This window comes from Thrips palmi, unplaced genomic scaffold (genome assembly GCF_012932325.1).
Source record: "Thrips palmi isolate BJ-2018 unplaced genomic scaffold, TpBJ-2018v1 HiC_scaffold_1, whole genome shotgun sequence".
Taxonomy (NCBI): Eukaryota; Metazoa; Arthropoda; class Insecta; order Thysanoptera; family Thripidae; genus Thrips; species Thrips palmi.
Genome location: NW_023144620.1, coordinates 6,792,687 through 6,806,449, shown reverse-complemented (window position 1 = coordinate 6,806,449; position 13,763 = coordinate 6,792,687). Strand labels below are relative to the sequence as shown.

At 61.1% G+C, this 13,763-nt stretch overlaps 2 protein-coding genes across 2 annotated transcripts in view; one reads left to right on the top strand and one right to left on the bottom strand.

The window, feature by feature from the left end:
• The window catches only part of LOC117639849 (interference hedgehog-like), a 42,842-nt gene extending 36,990 nt beyond the window's left edge, over nucleotides 1-5,852 (bottom strand). Inside the window, exon 1 of the mRNA XM_034375810.1 lies at nucleotides 5,397-5,852. The gene's annotated coding sequence lies outside the window, so the exon portion shown is untranslated. The remainder of the gene's footprint in view (nucleotides 1-5,396) is intronic.
• Nucleotides 2,367-13,684, top strand: LOC117639893 (probable tubulin polyglutamylase TTLL2). The gene is made up of 10 exons (XM_034375857.1): nucleotides 2,367-2,489; nucleotides 3,436-3,521; nucleotides 8,142-8,264; nucleotides 9,471-9,574; nucleotides 10,513-10,669; nucleotides 10,889-11,165; nucleotides 11,255-11,460; nucleotides 11,539-11,790; nucleotides 11,867-12,361; nucleotides 12,434-13,684. Exons 2-10 carry the CDS (start codon nucleotides 3,441-3,443, stop codon nucleotides 12,767-12,769), a joined length of 2,031 nt encoding a protein of 676 aa, XP_034231748.1. The 5' UTR covers nucleotides 2,367-2,489; nucleotides 3,436-3,440; the 3' UTR covers nucleotides 12,770-13,684.
• The last annotated feature ends 79 nt before the right edge of the window (nucleotides 13,685-13,763 follow it).

The following is a 13,763-nucleotide window of genomic DNA, read 5'->3' as shown; positions in this document are numbered from 1 at the left end:
GCCCTGGCCCTGGCCCGCCCGACGGCCTCCACTTGAGACTGCTCTGCCTGGCTCCGCGCTCCGCCCCTGCCGCCGTTACTCTGCCGCGGCACGCCACGCGGCCTGCACGCGGCGTCCTTCACGGATTTTTATCATCCGGCTACGCTGGGGGGCACTAGGAGGGCGCCATAACACTCGGATGTTGATCCCTCCGCCGTTCTCGCCGAGGCGCAGGAGGCCGACGCGGCGTAGCGGCGGAGTGCGAGGACGACCGCGACGTCGGACACGTCCACGGCCTCCCCCACGCCGTCGGGGCCGACGCCCTTCCGGCGAGTTATTCGCGGTTTGGGGCGTAAAGAAAGGGACGCGGCCTCCGCCTTTCTCCTCCCGACGTGCGCGCACATTAATCAAACGAGGCCGAGGCCGCTGTGCGCCCCGCGACACGCCCCGCGACACGGACACGGACTCGCGGCCTCCTCCAGGGAGAGGCGCAAGTAAGCGGCCACTCGGCAATGGGCATGTATGGGAGCAATCGGTTCCTGACACCTGGAAACTAGGCCGTTGGCATTGCCACCGCGGGTTATACCGAAATCCACCCCACCACTGTTGGTCAAACCTGAACAGTAAGGAAATCAACTTAGCAAACTGCACGATCTCGCGAAATCCTTGGTTTCCTATCCTTTCCTCGTTTCGTTGTTTTTGTTTCTGGGGGTGGAGCACAAATACCCCAGGACATCTCGCAAGTGCCCGCGCCCGCGTACAAGCTCAGTGGGGCCGGCTAGGAGGGTCATCGGAGACGGTGCTCGGAAGCGGCCTTCTGGCATTGCGAGAGACTCTGAAGAGGCAACTCGCTCGCTTGCCCTCGCTAGACTTAACCTCATTGGGGAACTCGCTAGGCGCAGACGAGCAAGTACGACTTAGTCGACAAGAAGCTGGCTAGAGGCCCACTGGAAGTTTGGAGGCTCAACTGGAGCCAGGCACGCCTGACCTTTACACCCGAGGAGTCGCCACAGTCCCTAAAGGCTTGCCAGAGCAAGCGCCGACCCTGGCAAGGTGCACCAGGGATGAGTGAGCCACCCTCAGAAACAGAAACAAAGGAACGAGAAGAGGGTAGGAAAACAGGGATTCCGCAAGATCGTGCAGTTTGCGAAGTTGATTTCCTTACTGTTCAGGTTTGACCAAACAGTGGTGGGGTGGATTTCGGTATAACCCGCGGTGGCAATGCCAACGGCCTAGTGGCCTTGCAACACTAGGAGTGACAACTCGAAGTGACACACGCACTTTCGCCGCGTGACCCGACTGACTGGCCACTGGCCGCCGTCCGACGGCTTGGCCAAAACGGGCCGGCCCTGACCTTGAACTTTCATTTTAGGGCGTTGTAGTGACTTTTAGCACGAACTGTGGGTGCCGAAAATTCTTTCTTGAAATGGTCTTTAAGATCCCAAAGTATGGCAGAAATCGGTTCCCGTTCCCTTGTAAGTCGCGCCGCTCTGAATTCGATAGTGTCGTGGAAGGGCCCGCCGAGCTTCAAGGGCGGATCCAGAGCCGGTCTGAAAAGGGGGAAGAGGGAGGGAGGGCAAAAGGCCTGTTGCCCCCTTTAAATACGCCCTGCCGAACTTCCCCTATCGGCCGGCCAATCTGAGTGGGGTGGGGGTGGGGCGGGTGAACGAGAGAGACAAGCGGAAGGAGCGGCAGTGCCACCACGGTGCCACCCCGCGGGCCGTCCGTCTACGTCTACCCGTCTGGGCCCGTCTGGGCCCGTCTGGGTCCGTCCCCACCACGGCCCGGCCGGGGGCGGCGGGGGCGGCGGGGGCGGGGTGTGTGGGGTTAGGCAACCTGGCGGTGCGGAGCAGCGCGGGGTGAGGCCATTCCATTCGGGGTTTGGGGCTCGGGGTGCCCCGCCGTCCCACCGTCCTTGTAGTACACCAGCTGGCGGCACCCAGTGAGCTTCCGGCTCCGTCATGGCGGGCCACGTGCGGGCGGTGGGGGCGGTTGGGGCGGTGGGCAGGGCGAGGGTGGGGCAGGCCACCACCTGCAGCTGCTGAGAGACCAGCAGGCACCAGCGGGGATCAAACGACGCCCAGCCGCCTCCAGCCGCTCGTGGTGCGCGGCGCCGCCAGGACGCCGAGCAGCCCGTCGTCGTTGTCATCGTCACCGCGGAGGATGTGGGCCAGGCCGGCCGAGTCCTGCTCGCACGTGGACTCCACGTCGCCGTCGTCGCCGTGCCGCCGGGGTCGCCGACAATGAAGGGCCTCGCGTCGCCACGCGCCGCGCGCGTGCTGCAGGCCTCGGCGCGGACTCGGCGACTGGCTACAGCGGCTGGCGCTCCTTCGAGGCCCGGCGACTCGCATGCCGTCTTCCACTTCAACTACCCCGTCTTCAAGAAGCCGGTCCTCGGCCTGCTGCCGCGCGCAGGCAGTGCAGGCGCCACTCTTGCCCGCGGTTTCGCGCGGCGCTGAGCTGCACGTCGCCGTGCTCGCGTTCGTCCCTCCCGTCTCAGCGATTCCCGCGTGAGTATTTGAACCGGAAACCGCCGCCTCCGCGTCCGGGGCACCGAGCCACGCCTCTGGCGGGAAATCAATCCTCCTGCCAACCGAACCTGCACTTCGCCTGTCTATAAAGTTCGGAGCTCGTTACTGTAATTTGACAGTGGTGGCCCCGAACAAACTGATGGGGGACTTTTGCTTTTGTTTTGGTCGTTGCTGCTTGGATGTAGTGGTTAGGGTGGGGCAGGGCTTCCACCACTTAGAATGTATCTCTCGACGGCGTCCTCCCCCCTTGCCGGCAAAGTGCCGCCGGACGGATGCGGCTGCCTCCCCCGCGCACTGCCCCTGGAGAACAAGTAGTATTCTTTGCTTTTGGCCGTCGCAGGAAGAAAGTTATCCTGGGCGATATCGACTTGGTCGCAAACGAAGGTGGCGGGGCGGGCGCGGGGCAGGGTTGGTTGAGGCGGGGCGCGGGGCCGCGGTGGGGCCGTGGTGGGGCTGCGCCGGCCGGTGCCAGCTGACTCCAGGTCCCCCGCCCCTGCCCCCCGCCCCGCGCGCCCCCTGCCCCTGGTCGCCCACGCGGCTCATTGCTACAACAGGTGCACCAGCACGGCACCAAGCAGAGTAACTTTGTTTTTTGCGTTTTCCTCTCCGCACTCCGGGTCGGCCCCCGACAAGCACTTGTCGGACTCCGTGACGTGGTGGCGGAGTGTTGCATATTCCGCTTGTGGCCGGTGCCAGAGCACAGTGATAGAGCACAGTGACATCGCAGTTGGCCGCACGACCCGAGGGACTCCCGTCCACTGCCGTCCACAGCGCGCCTGCAAAGTGGCGGGTAGGCATCCCGCTCACTGCGGCGTCGGCGGGACAGCCCGCCCGCCAGGCGTTCTGCGCCCTTAAGAGTCCTGGGCCTCCTCGCCCCGTTCCCTTCCCTTCCCTAACGCAAACGCGCCTTGTCTTCCTGCCGCAGGCCTCATGGCGGCCTTCGACGGCCCGTTCATCTTCCGCATCAACGAGGCCGGCAACCCCAGCCCCGGGCCGTACCTCCTCTGGCAGGTAAGCGACGACGACGACCGACGACGAGGAGCGCACTGCCCAAACCTTATGCCGAATCAAAATTCTAAAAGAATTGAATGAAAACGGCAGGCACTATCCCCACGCCAACGAGAAGGGCGCGACAACTGAGCCTTCCTGGTTCTTCCGCCGCCAGAGCGGCGTAATTGGCGGAGCCAGCCCGCTCTAATAGATTGATCAAGGCAGGCTGGGCGACCGCTGACAAGGCTGCCGGGGGTTGCGCGCCACTACCAGCTCGCGGGTAGGGACCGGGGGGCCGGGGGGGGACGCGTTGGCTAAATTACACGGTGAGCAGCCCCAAGCAGCCCAAGCAGCGCGAGCGGCGCGCACTGCCAGGCCTGCTCCCCGGACGAGGTTCGCCCGGAAGTGGGGCGGTGCGGGCGGTGCATGACCCGCGCCCATCCTATGCATGGCAATGAGAAATCGCACTGCGCAAAGAAAGTAAAAATACATAGACCCGAGCAAACTGGCCGTGCCAAGCTGTGGCCTGCACCGCCCGCCCGAACAGAAACGAAATCAACTTGGTGACCATGTGGTGACCAACACCATCTCGCGAAATCCTTGGTTTCCTATCCTTTCCTCGTTTCGTTGTTTTTGTTTTTGGGGGTGGAGCACAAATACCCCAGAACAACTCGCGAGTGCCCGCGCCCGCGTACAAGCTCAGTGGGGCCGGCTAGGAGGGTCATCGGAGACGGTGCTCGGAAGCGGCCCTCTGGCATTGCGAGAGACTCTGAAGAGGCAACTCGCTCGCTTGCCCTCGCTAGACTTAACCTCATTGGGGAACTCGCTAGGCGCAGACGAGCAAGTACGACTTAGTCGACAAGAAGCTGGCTAGAGGCCCACTGGAAGTTTGGAGGCTCAACTGGAGCCAGGCACGCCTGACCTTTACACCCGAGGAGTCGCCACAGTCCCTAAAGGCTTGCCAGAGCAAGCGCCGACCCAGGCAAGGTGCACCAGGGATGAGTGAACCACCCTCAGAAACAGAAACAAAGGAACGAGAAGAGGGTAGGAAAACAGGGATTCCGCAAGATCGTGCAGTTTGCGAAGTTGATTTCCTTACTGTTCAGGCTTGACCAAACAGTGGTGGGGTGGATTTCGGTATAACCCGCGGTGGCAATGCCAACGGCCTAGTGGCCTTGCAACACAAGGAGTGACAACTCGAAGTGACACACGCACTTTCGCCGCGTGACCCGACTGACTGGCCACTGGCCGCCGTCCGACGGCTTGGCCAAAACGGGCCCTGACCTTGAGGTGGTATTGGGCAGACGGACGGACGCGGGGAAAGGGCGGACGGACAGCGCGACCGATCTGGTGCGAAAAAGCAAAGGTCCAATGCGTCACTGCGCCCTACCGAGCCGAGGTTCGATCCCCGTCGACCGACGAAAAATTTTCCGGTTACCTACGGTCTCCCATCAGCGCGCTTGACACGACACGGCCTTCAACCTTGACTTCATGCTAACGCCTCCCCGGCAATATGACATCAAAACAACGGACCGCACATACGGAGGTGAACCGGCTCCCGCACTACCCTAACTGGCGACCGGGACTGACCCCGCGAGCGGACGGCAGCGCAACGCGCCATTAGACTACTCATGGACTTGTTTTAAGTCCGAAATGACCCACGACAAGACGAAACAAGGCAATACCTGACTTTCGACGCTGTGTCTCTCTCGCACCTACACTGGACGCCCCATGAGTGCGACAGAGACAGAGCGACGAAAACGACTCTCGGACTGATTCCGAGAGTCGTTTTTTCGACGCTGTGTCTCTCACGCACCTACACTGGACGCCCCATGAGTGCGACAGAGACAGAGCGACGAAAACGACTCTCGGAATCAGTCCATGAGTCCATACTACCGGCGGCAGACGAAGAGGAGGACGAAGACGAGGGCACGCCAACTTTGGCGGGCGGTCCCGGTGCTGCTGCCGCTTGCTGCTCCTTGCACCTGATAACGGTTATAAACGCCGCCGACGATGATATCTTCTTCTTGCCGTCTGGCACACACACACGCACACGCTGATTGGCTTGATGTGTTGTTCCGACGCAGCCCCTCCCTCCGGCCGGCCCGCGATGCGCGGGACGGGACGGCAGACCTGCTTCGCGACCACTTGGAAGCGGCTTCGATTCGAATAAGCGGCGCTCCAAGCGGAAACCGCGCAGCCAAGGCTGTCTAAACGAGAGCGGTCGTAAAGTCGGCCCGACGCCTCACCGATGCACAAACACACAAACACACGCGGTCAAACGGCACTGTCACTACACTCGACTCGACACTCGCGGCGGGCTCCACACGGCGACACAACAACGGGCAGCGCGCCAACGCGCCAACGGACGAACTCAACCGCTCGGCGCGGCGTTCCGGCCAGACCCCTAGTGCACCGTCCCGCCACCAGAGCGCGCTCAACCCGCCGCCGCTTCCCGCCAACTTCCTAAATAGCCTAAAACCGCCTAAAGAAAGCACCTATTTTTCCTTGAAATTAAAAACGATGAACTAGGCCCTAACCCCAAAGTTTTTGTCTTGAAACCCTAGAAATAATTGGGTGCGATAGACTATTTCAGCGGAACGCGGGAGGCGAGAAGAACAAAAGGCGAGCGGGTCACTTCCGCTTGGGTCACAACAAACAGACAACAGAGGATTTAAACATCGCCGACCGAAAATCTTTTTTTTTTTTCAGTTAAACGGCATTTTTAAGCCAGCCAGCCACACGCACCAGCCTGCCCCGGCCGCCAGCCCTTATTATATTGTTAGGATACGCGCTTGGTTTCTGGACTCTCGAGTAAAAGCTAGCTGACACCTTTATGTGTCTTGTAGTTTTAGGCATGTTTTCAAGTAAAGGTATCATCTGCTAAAAATAATAGGACCGTTGTAGTGTAGCGCAGCAGCGTAGCTCAGTCGGACCTGCAGCCTCGCGTGTCGTGTCGCGAGCCCTCCGCGTGCAGGGCCATGCATCGCAGTGCAGGGGCAGCGAGCAGCGAGGTTGCGGCGGCTGCATTTTTACTCCATTAAAAGTTAGTTACTGCGGCCAGCACCGCATGCGCCAAGCGCCGTGCGCGCCGTGCGCCGCACAGAGAGGCCCTGACAGTGGCCGTCGGCGGCAATGCGGCGCGGCCCGCCGGGGAAATGAGACCGGAATAGCCGCGCTGGAACTGGAATGCGCCTGGAATAGGCGGCGCCGAAAATAAACGAAGTCAGGATCGACGCGAGCGGTTGACGAGTCCGGAAGTGGGCTCACTCTCGTCGTCCTTTGGCAGTGGGTTGCCTACCTCTCAGCAGCGGCTGGAGAGAGACGGCCTCCTCTCTGCTTCTGAAGGTGGTGTCGGCGGCGCCCTGCCCAGGGGCATGCCGACTTTCCACAACGGCACCGTATCGACGTGGGATATTTATAACACGACAGCGTTAGGGCCACCTAAGTCGGGGGCCTTGAGGAGACACCTCCCCTCACGGCCGCAGCGCCGCAGCAGCTACGGTGTGGCTGCACGGAGGCACGCGGGACGAGGGACGCCTCACGGATTCCTGGCCTTCTCGGCCTTCTCGGCCTTCTCGGCATCGACAGCAGGCCGACAGGGCCGCGACAGGGTCAGGGTTCAAGGCGATGCGCGCACCACGGTGCATGCCAGCCACTCGACGCGTGCCGGCCCGTCTCTCTCTCTCTCTCTCTCACACACACACACACTCGCCCGGAATTGGTGCGAGAGTGAAAGCGCAAAAGCAGTGCCAGCTGCACTTTTAGTGGCACTTTTAGTTTAATTAAAAGTCGAGTCTCGTTAGTTTCAAAAGAGTTCGTGTATTATTTCCATCCATCTCGCGAACGGAACTTTTGGTCCGGCTCAGAAAGAGTCCGCCTCGATTTAACGGCGCCCCTTTTATTTTGGCGAGTGGGTAGGCAGGGGTTCGCTGCAAGGGTGTGTTTCATGCCGAGAGCGATTGAGAAGAGAGCTCGATACGACGCTCCTGGGGCACGGCGGCGTGGCGCGGCGTGGTGAGGCGTGGCGTGGCGTGGCCCCACGACAGGTGTTTATTTTCGTGTCTGAGAGCCGCGGGAGACTTTTGACCCACTTTTCTCTTGGCAAGGCGACACCCCTCCGAAAGCGCGACGAGCGCGGCCTGCGGAAAGGGTAAGGATCGTAACAGAGGCCGCGGGGCCCGCGAGGCACCGCATAGAGCCAATCATTGAAACAGAACAGAGGCAGTGTGCTGACTCGACTCAGGCGCAGCCAGGGGCAGCGGCGTAGCGCGGCGAACGTGTGGAGAGTGCAGTGATTGATCTGCAGGGGGTATTTCTGTCCCATTCAGAGAGTTTCACGGTCGCGAGGGCAGGGGAGGGGCGGCGCAGGGGCGCAGTGCGGAGTTACCCACTCGTCGTCGATCTTTATGGACTTTCGGGGCGCACGTGTGTGAAAGTGAGAGCAGTGGCGGTGCACTGGCGGGACGGGATCACCACAACAACTCCTGTCGTAGATAAAGGGGATGAAGGATGAGGATGGCCGCGGAGGTGACGTCAGCGATGACTAGCGACAATAGCGGGAGCCAAAAATTAAGCCTACAAAAAAAATCTTCCTTAAAAATGACTCAGAAAACCTATCCAAAAATTAAAATTTTGCAGGTGTGCCACGAGCGGGGCTGGCGGCCTTACAGTGAGGGCTCCACGCTGCGGGACCACTGGAACCTGTGGTGGCGGACGGGCGGCCACTCGCCGGCGCTCTACAAGCAGCTGCGCACCTGGCAGGTGAGCCCTCCATCCCTCCAGCCCTCCAGCCCTCCGGCTCTCCAGCCCTCCAGCCCTCCAGCTCTCCGGCCCTCCAGCCCTCCAGCCCTCCAGCCCTCCAGCCTTCCAGCCCTCCAGCCCTCCAGCCCTCCAGCCCTCCAGCCCTCCAGCCCTCCAGCCCTCCAGCCCACCAATGACGTCTCCGTGTGCACAGCCACGCGGGGAACGTGGCGCAGACGAAAACCGTGGAAATCGCTGAGCCGCGCCGCGGCCCCTCCGGCCAGCTGGCCGATTCCGCACAGTTGCTGCTTGGTCGCGTCGCTCCGTCTCCCTCGCACCCGTACGGCACGCCCCGCGAGGGCGAGGGAGACAGCCTGCTGGGGGAGAAGTCAGCCCGATGTGGGGCGGTGCGATAAGCTATTGAATATTGACGCGGCCCCGACCGGGACGGGCTGGGACTGGCGCGACCCAGAGGGACCCAGCGGGCAAGGACAGGGACGCGGGGGAAAACAAACGAACGCGCGCTGTGAGGGATGCATCCTGCAGCGTGCCACCAGCGCCACCAGCGCCACGCGTTGCGCGATACAACGAACAATGAAGCGGCAACAAAGAGACGCCCTGCGCCCTTTCACTTTTTGGGGCGCGGGGCGTCGGCGGGGCGTCGGTGGGGCGTCGGCAGGGCGCACGGAAGTCTACCGGGCGGACGGGGCTGGGGCCAAAGCGGACTGCAGTCCCTCATGGTACCAACCGCGCACTGCGATTTGAAAAAAAAAATGAATTGGAAAACAATAAGACGACGCTTTGAAAAAAATAAATTTTAAAATCCTGGAAAGCGCGTTTTGAAGCTCCGTCGGGAATTTTCGGAGGTTCCGTTTTTTTTAAGGATGTCTTTTGAACTGTACCCATCTGAAACTGATACAAAGTAAAAACTGTTTTTTTTTTTTTAATTTCCGAAGAGCGGTGGCAAATTTTTCTTAGCCCCAGCAAATTTTTCAGGTATATAAAAGATTCTTTGAGAGTGAATATTTTGTTTGACTAACTGCCAGTGAGTTTGAATGCGTGTGTTGGTGTGCGTGTGTGCCCGTGTGGGCACACTGTGGGGTGGGCCTGCGTGCCCGCGCGCCGTCCCGCGCGTGGAGTGCGGTGGAGTAAGTTGAGTTAGGCCTCCCTTTTCCCGACCCCCTGCGCCCTGCCTGCCTCTCAGAGCGTCGCCGTCTATTTTTGCAGTTTACGAACCACATTCCGAAGGGGTCGTCCATCTGCCGCAAGGACAAGCTGGCGCGCTCGCTCGCCTACATGCGCAGGGTGTACGGGCCCATCTACGACATCAGGTGAGTCACCGCTCAGTTTTCGAAAATCCATTCAAACAGCACAAATGAGTGTGAGTGCGTTTCGCCCCCGCACCGCTTCTGGCTGGCCGTGCTCCGGGCTGTGGCTCCCCCCCCCCCTTTCCCCGTCACCTGGCGCCTCTGGCCGGAAATAACAATAACCGCACGATAGTTGTAAAGTTGGTGCGGCGCTGCGGCGCACCGAGGCCGAAAACTGCATCGCCCGCCCCGCATCCAGTGAGGCGGTGGACGGAAATGGAATAAAGAGTAATTTAGATGTGCCGATAGGGCGACATGCTGCAGGCTGCAGTCTTCCGCAGCCGTCATTGTTTCCTCGCTGCGCTCGCGAGTCGATGCGGGGCCTCGTGACGTCATCGCCATTCGGAGACACTTTCCAGGCGGACCAAGCTGAACCGAACCGACCTGACCCGACGCGGGTTGTCGCCAAGGCCACCGCCAACCCCCTTCGCTCGCAGCCTCGGTCCGCAGCGCGTCTTGGACACTGCAGACGGGTGCCGAGCCGGAGGCCTCTCTCCATCTCTGTCGCACTCCTGGAGGGAGGGGTACGAGGGAGACGCTAGTGCAGCCCTTTGACGACATGACTGACGACAGGGCGGAGTCAATGCCACCCGCGCACGCACCGCGCCCTCGTCCTTGGCGTGCCGCGACTCGCGTGGCATCCGCCGGCAATTAGCGGAATTAGCGAACTGATTCCGGGAGGCGTCTGTCTCTCTCGCACCCACAGGGCGTCCGGTCTGGGTGCGAGAGAGACAGAGCGACGGAAACGTGTCTCGGAATGAGTCTACAGGAACAAGGAACCAGGCCGCATGTCGTCCAAGTCATCGCGAGGCGCGTTGCCGGGACGGTCCCCGCCTCCAGATCCCCGTCGAGGAAAGCACCCTGCATGTGAAAACACTGACGGACCCCTCGTCTGCCCGCAGCCCGCACAGCTACAACCTGCCGCAGGAGTACACGAAGCTGATCGCCGAGTGCAGCAGGCAGGCCGCCGACAACTCGGATCGGGACAAGCCGCCGTCGACCGTGTGGATCTGCAAGCCCGTGGGCCAGAGCCAGGGCAGGGGCATCTTCCTGTTCAGGGTGAGTGCGTCTCTCTCCGTCTCTCTCGCACTCATGGCGCGGCCCGTATGAGTGCGACTGGGACAGCGACGGAACGCTGTGCGGTGCGGCCGCGACCGCGGGAGGTAAGCGCCTGCGGTGGAGCGCATAGGCCAGCCCGCCGAGCGCGGCGGCGTGGCGGGGCGACCGGCGCGGCGACACTGTAAAAATCTAAAGCGAGCCGTTCTCCTGTTTCCGCAGAGCGTGAACGAGCTGAGCTGCAGCTCCAGCTCCGTGGTGCAGCGCTACGTGCAGGACCCGCTACTCATCGCCGGCTACAAGTTCGACCTGCGCCTCTACGTGTGCGTGCCCAGCTTCCACCCGCTGCGCGTGTACCTGTACCGCGAGGGGCTGGCGCGCTTCAGCACGGAGCGCTTCTCCCTCAAGAACCTGGACAACCTGTACTGCCACCTCACCAACACCTCCCTGAACAAGCAGGGCCCCGCGTACTCGGAGATGAAGGAGCGCGTCGGCGCAGGTCTGTCTGTCAGTCTGTCTGTCTGTCTGTCCGTCTGTCTGCCTGCCGACGACAGGTCACTGCAAAGCAAACTGTTTTGTACGGCACAGCGGGCTGCAAGTGGACGTTGCAGCAGCTCCGCCGGCACTTCCACCAGGCGCGGCTGGGCGACTGGTGGCTCTGGCAGCGCATCTCGCAGCTGGTGGTCCTGACCGTGCTGAGCCAGCTCCGCGGCGTGCCGCGCACCGCCAACTGCTTCGAGGTGTACGGCTTCGACGTGCTCATCGACGCGGCCATGAGGCCCTGGCTGCTGGAGGTGGGGGAACAGCGCGCTCCTCCGACAAAAATTAAGTGCGTCGAAAAAATTGAGACGAAATATGGTTTGTTTGTGCAGGTGAACATGAACCCCGCCATGACGATGGACTGCGACGCGGACCCCGTTGTCAAGAAACCCATGCTGCACGACCTGTTCGACCTGCTGGGGATGCCCGTCTGCAACACGGGGCTGTCCCTGTTCCGCATCTGGTCCAAGAACACCCCGCCGGCGCTGTCCGTGCAGCTGCAGCGGCGGCACGAGGAGCAGCAGCGCCAGCAGTACCTGCAGCGCCAGCAGCGCCAGCAGCACCTGCAGCAGCGGGCCAGCTCGGTCGGTGGCACACTCTCAAAGTGCAGCTGGTGGTTCAAACGGCGGCGTTGTGACGCGTTGTTGGTGTCCGCAGAAGCACAAGCACTACCACCAGTCGTCCGGGTCCAGCCAGGGCTCCGGCTCCAGCGGCACGGAGGGCGGCGAGGAGGACGAGGACGCCGCCAGTCCGCGCCGGTCGCCGCGCCGCAAGAACACGTCGGCCATCACGGCCGTCGCGGCGGCGGGCATGTGGCGACGGCGCTCGCAGACCGCGTCGGCGTCCGCGGCCAGCCACCGCACCGCCATCAGGTCGCTGGCGAGGTCCGCGTCGGTGGACGGCGACGAGTCGCCGAGCCCCAGTGCCGGAGCGGGCCGGGCCAAGAAGGTGCCCGTCAGGGTGGAGGCGGGAGCGGGGGCGGGCGACGGCTGGGGCAGGAGCCACCCCCCTCCGCCAGCGCCCGCCGCGCGCACGGCCGCCCGCAGCCGCAAGGTGCGGCGGTCCTCGGGGCCTGACGACGCCGACGGCGGCGACGCCGTGCAGCTCATCAACAACGGGGACGGCTGGCGACGGCCGCGGCCGTCCACCACCACGGCAAGGACAACGCACAAGCTGCAAGTGCAGGTTCGACTCCCGGTAGATCTAACTTTCCTTGTCTCTCTGCAGACGCGCCGCGGCCGCTCGCTGTGGGGGAACGGGCGCGACTGGTCGCGCGCCCCCGCCGTGGAGGGCGACTGGGTCCGCGTGTACCCGACCTGCGACTCGTGGATGGCGTCCGAGGAGGACCCCGGGCCGTCGGCGCGCCTCCACGACGACGACGCGGCCGAGCTGGTGCCCGTCGGCGACAAGGAGGTGAAGGCCATCGTGGCGACCATGCAGAAGCTGAGCAGGATGACGCGCGACGCGCACCGCCGCTACCCCAGCGTCTCGGACGAGGAGCACCAGCGCCTGGTGACGGACGCCCTGGGCGAGGACGCCGTGCTGTGGCTGCCGCCCAGCTGATGCGCTGCAAGCATGCCGCGGCAGTCCCCTCTTGCCACCGCAATGCAAGCAAGGTGCCAATTATTCGTCTTGTTTCGACTCTTTTCTCAAATTTCGCCTCTTTTTGGAAGATTCCTCTTTCCCAGGGGCCCTTAATTTAACGAGATGCCGGATTTCGCGGAATTGCAGCGTGAAAGTGGTGAGAGTTGGAGGCGTTGAACATGGAGTAGCTTAATTTTTAAACTCAGACTCTCATGACCACGAGCACGAGATGACAGGACCTCGAAATCGGGCAAATAGCTATGTTACGGACCCCTGTTCCTTTCTGTGTTCCCTTAATAGTTGTAGTAGCAGTCTATTTTGTCATGTCTTCAAAGTTCTTTGCTCACGTAAGATACGATGTCCGTTAGAGTGGTGGCATGTAGAGTCCACTAGATAAGTCAGGGGAAGTCGAATAGAATACGTAAAGCACACCGTGTAAAAATGTTGCACTCGGCCGATGTCTGAAGTAACTTGGGACCATTCTATGCTAGATTCATAGATTGAGAGAGTTCTGCAATGTATTGTAAGGTTCGACTTGGTTGTAATGAGCCTCGTCAAAAGTGACCGAGTACAGGGTGATGACAGTAGAAGGGCGTCAGCTCTATTTTATTATCTCTGCAAAGCACTGGAAAGCGTGAACCGTTAAAAAACTATGTCCACCTCGTCCTACCGTTTTCCACTCAAAGGAATTAATATTTTACACCACTGTCTAATATTGCCACCGTTTCTTCTCAGCACTGTGATTTTACAACTTCGCTCTTATTTCTCGCTGCAGAGGGCACAAAATCAAAAGTTTTTGAAAACTATTTTTCACCTATTTCATTACAAATTTGGGAAGGAGCATGTATGCATTAGGGATTTGCTGTTATGTCCAGGCAAGCCATCAACACCCAATGTGTTCCAACAAACAAATAAATTGACAATAGTAATTTCCATTTCTGTTCAATTTTTAATTTTTTTTTCAAATTGTCTC

Bases quoted from the DNA above. Each gene is read 5' to 3' on its own strand.
- LOC117639893 (XM_034375857.1), top strand. From the start codon at position 3,441: ATGGCGGCCTTCGACGGCCCGTTCATCTTCCGCATCAACGAGGCCGGC. The intron at 3,522-8,141 runs GTAAGCGACGAC...AAAATTTTGCAG, and splicing joins GGCCGTACCTCCTCTGGCAG to GTGTGCCACGAGCGGGGCTG. The intron at 9,575-10,512 runs GTGAGTCACCGC...GTCTGCCCGCAG, and splicing joins GGGCCCATCTACGACATCAG to CCCGCACAGCTACAACCTGC.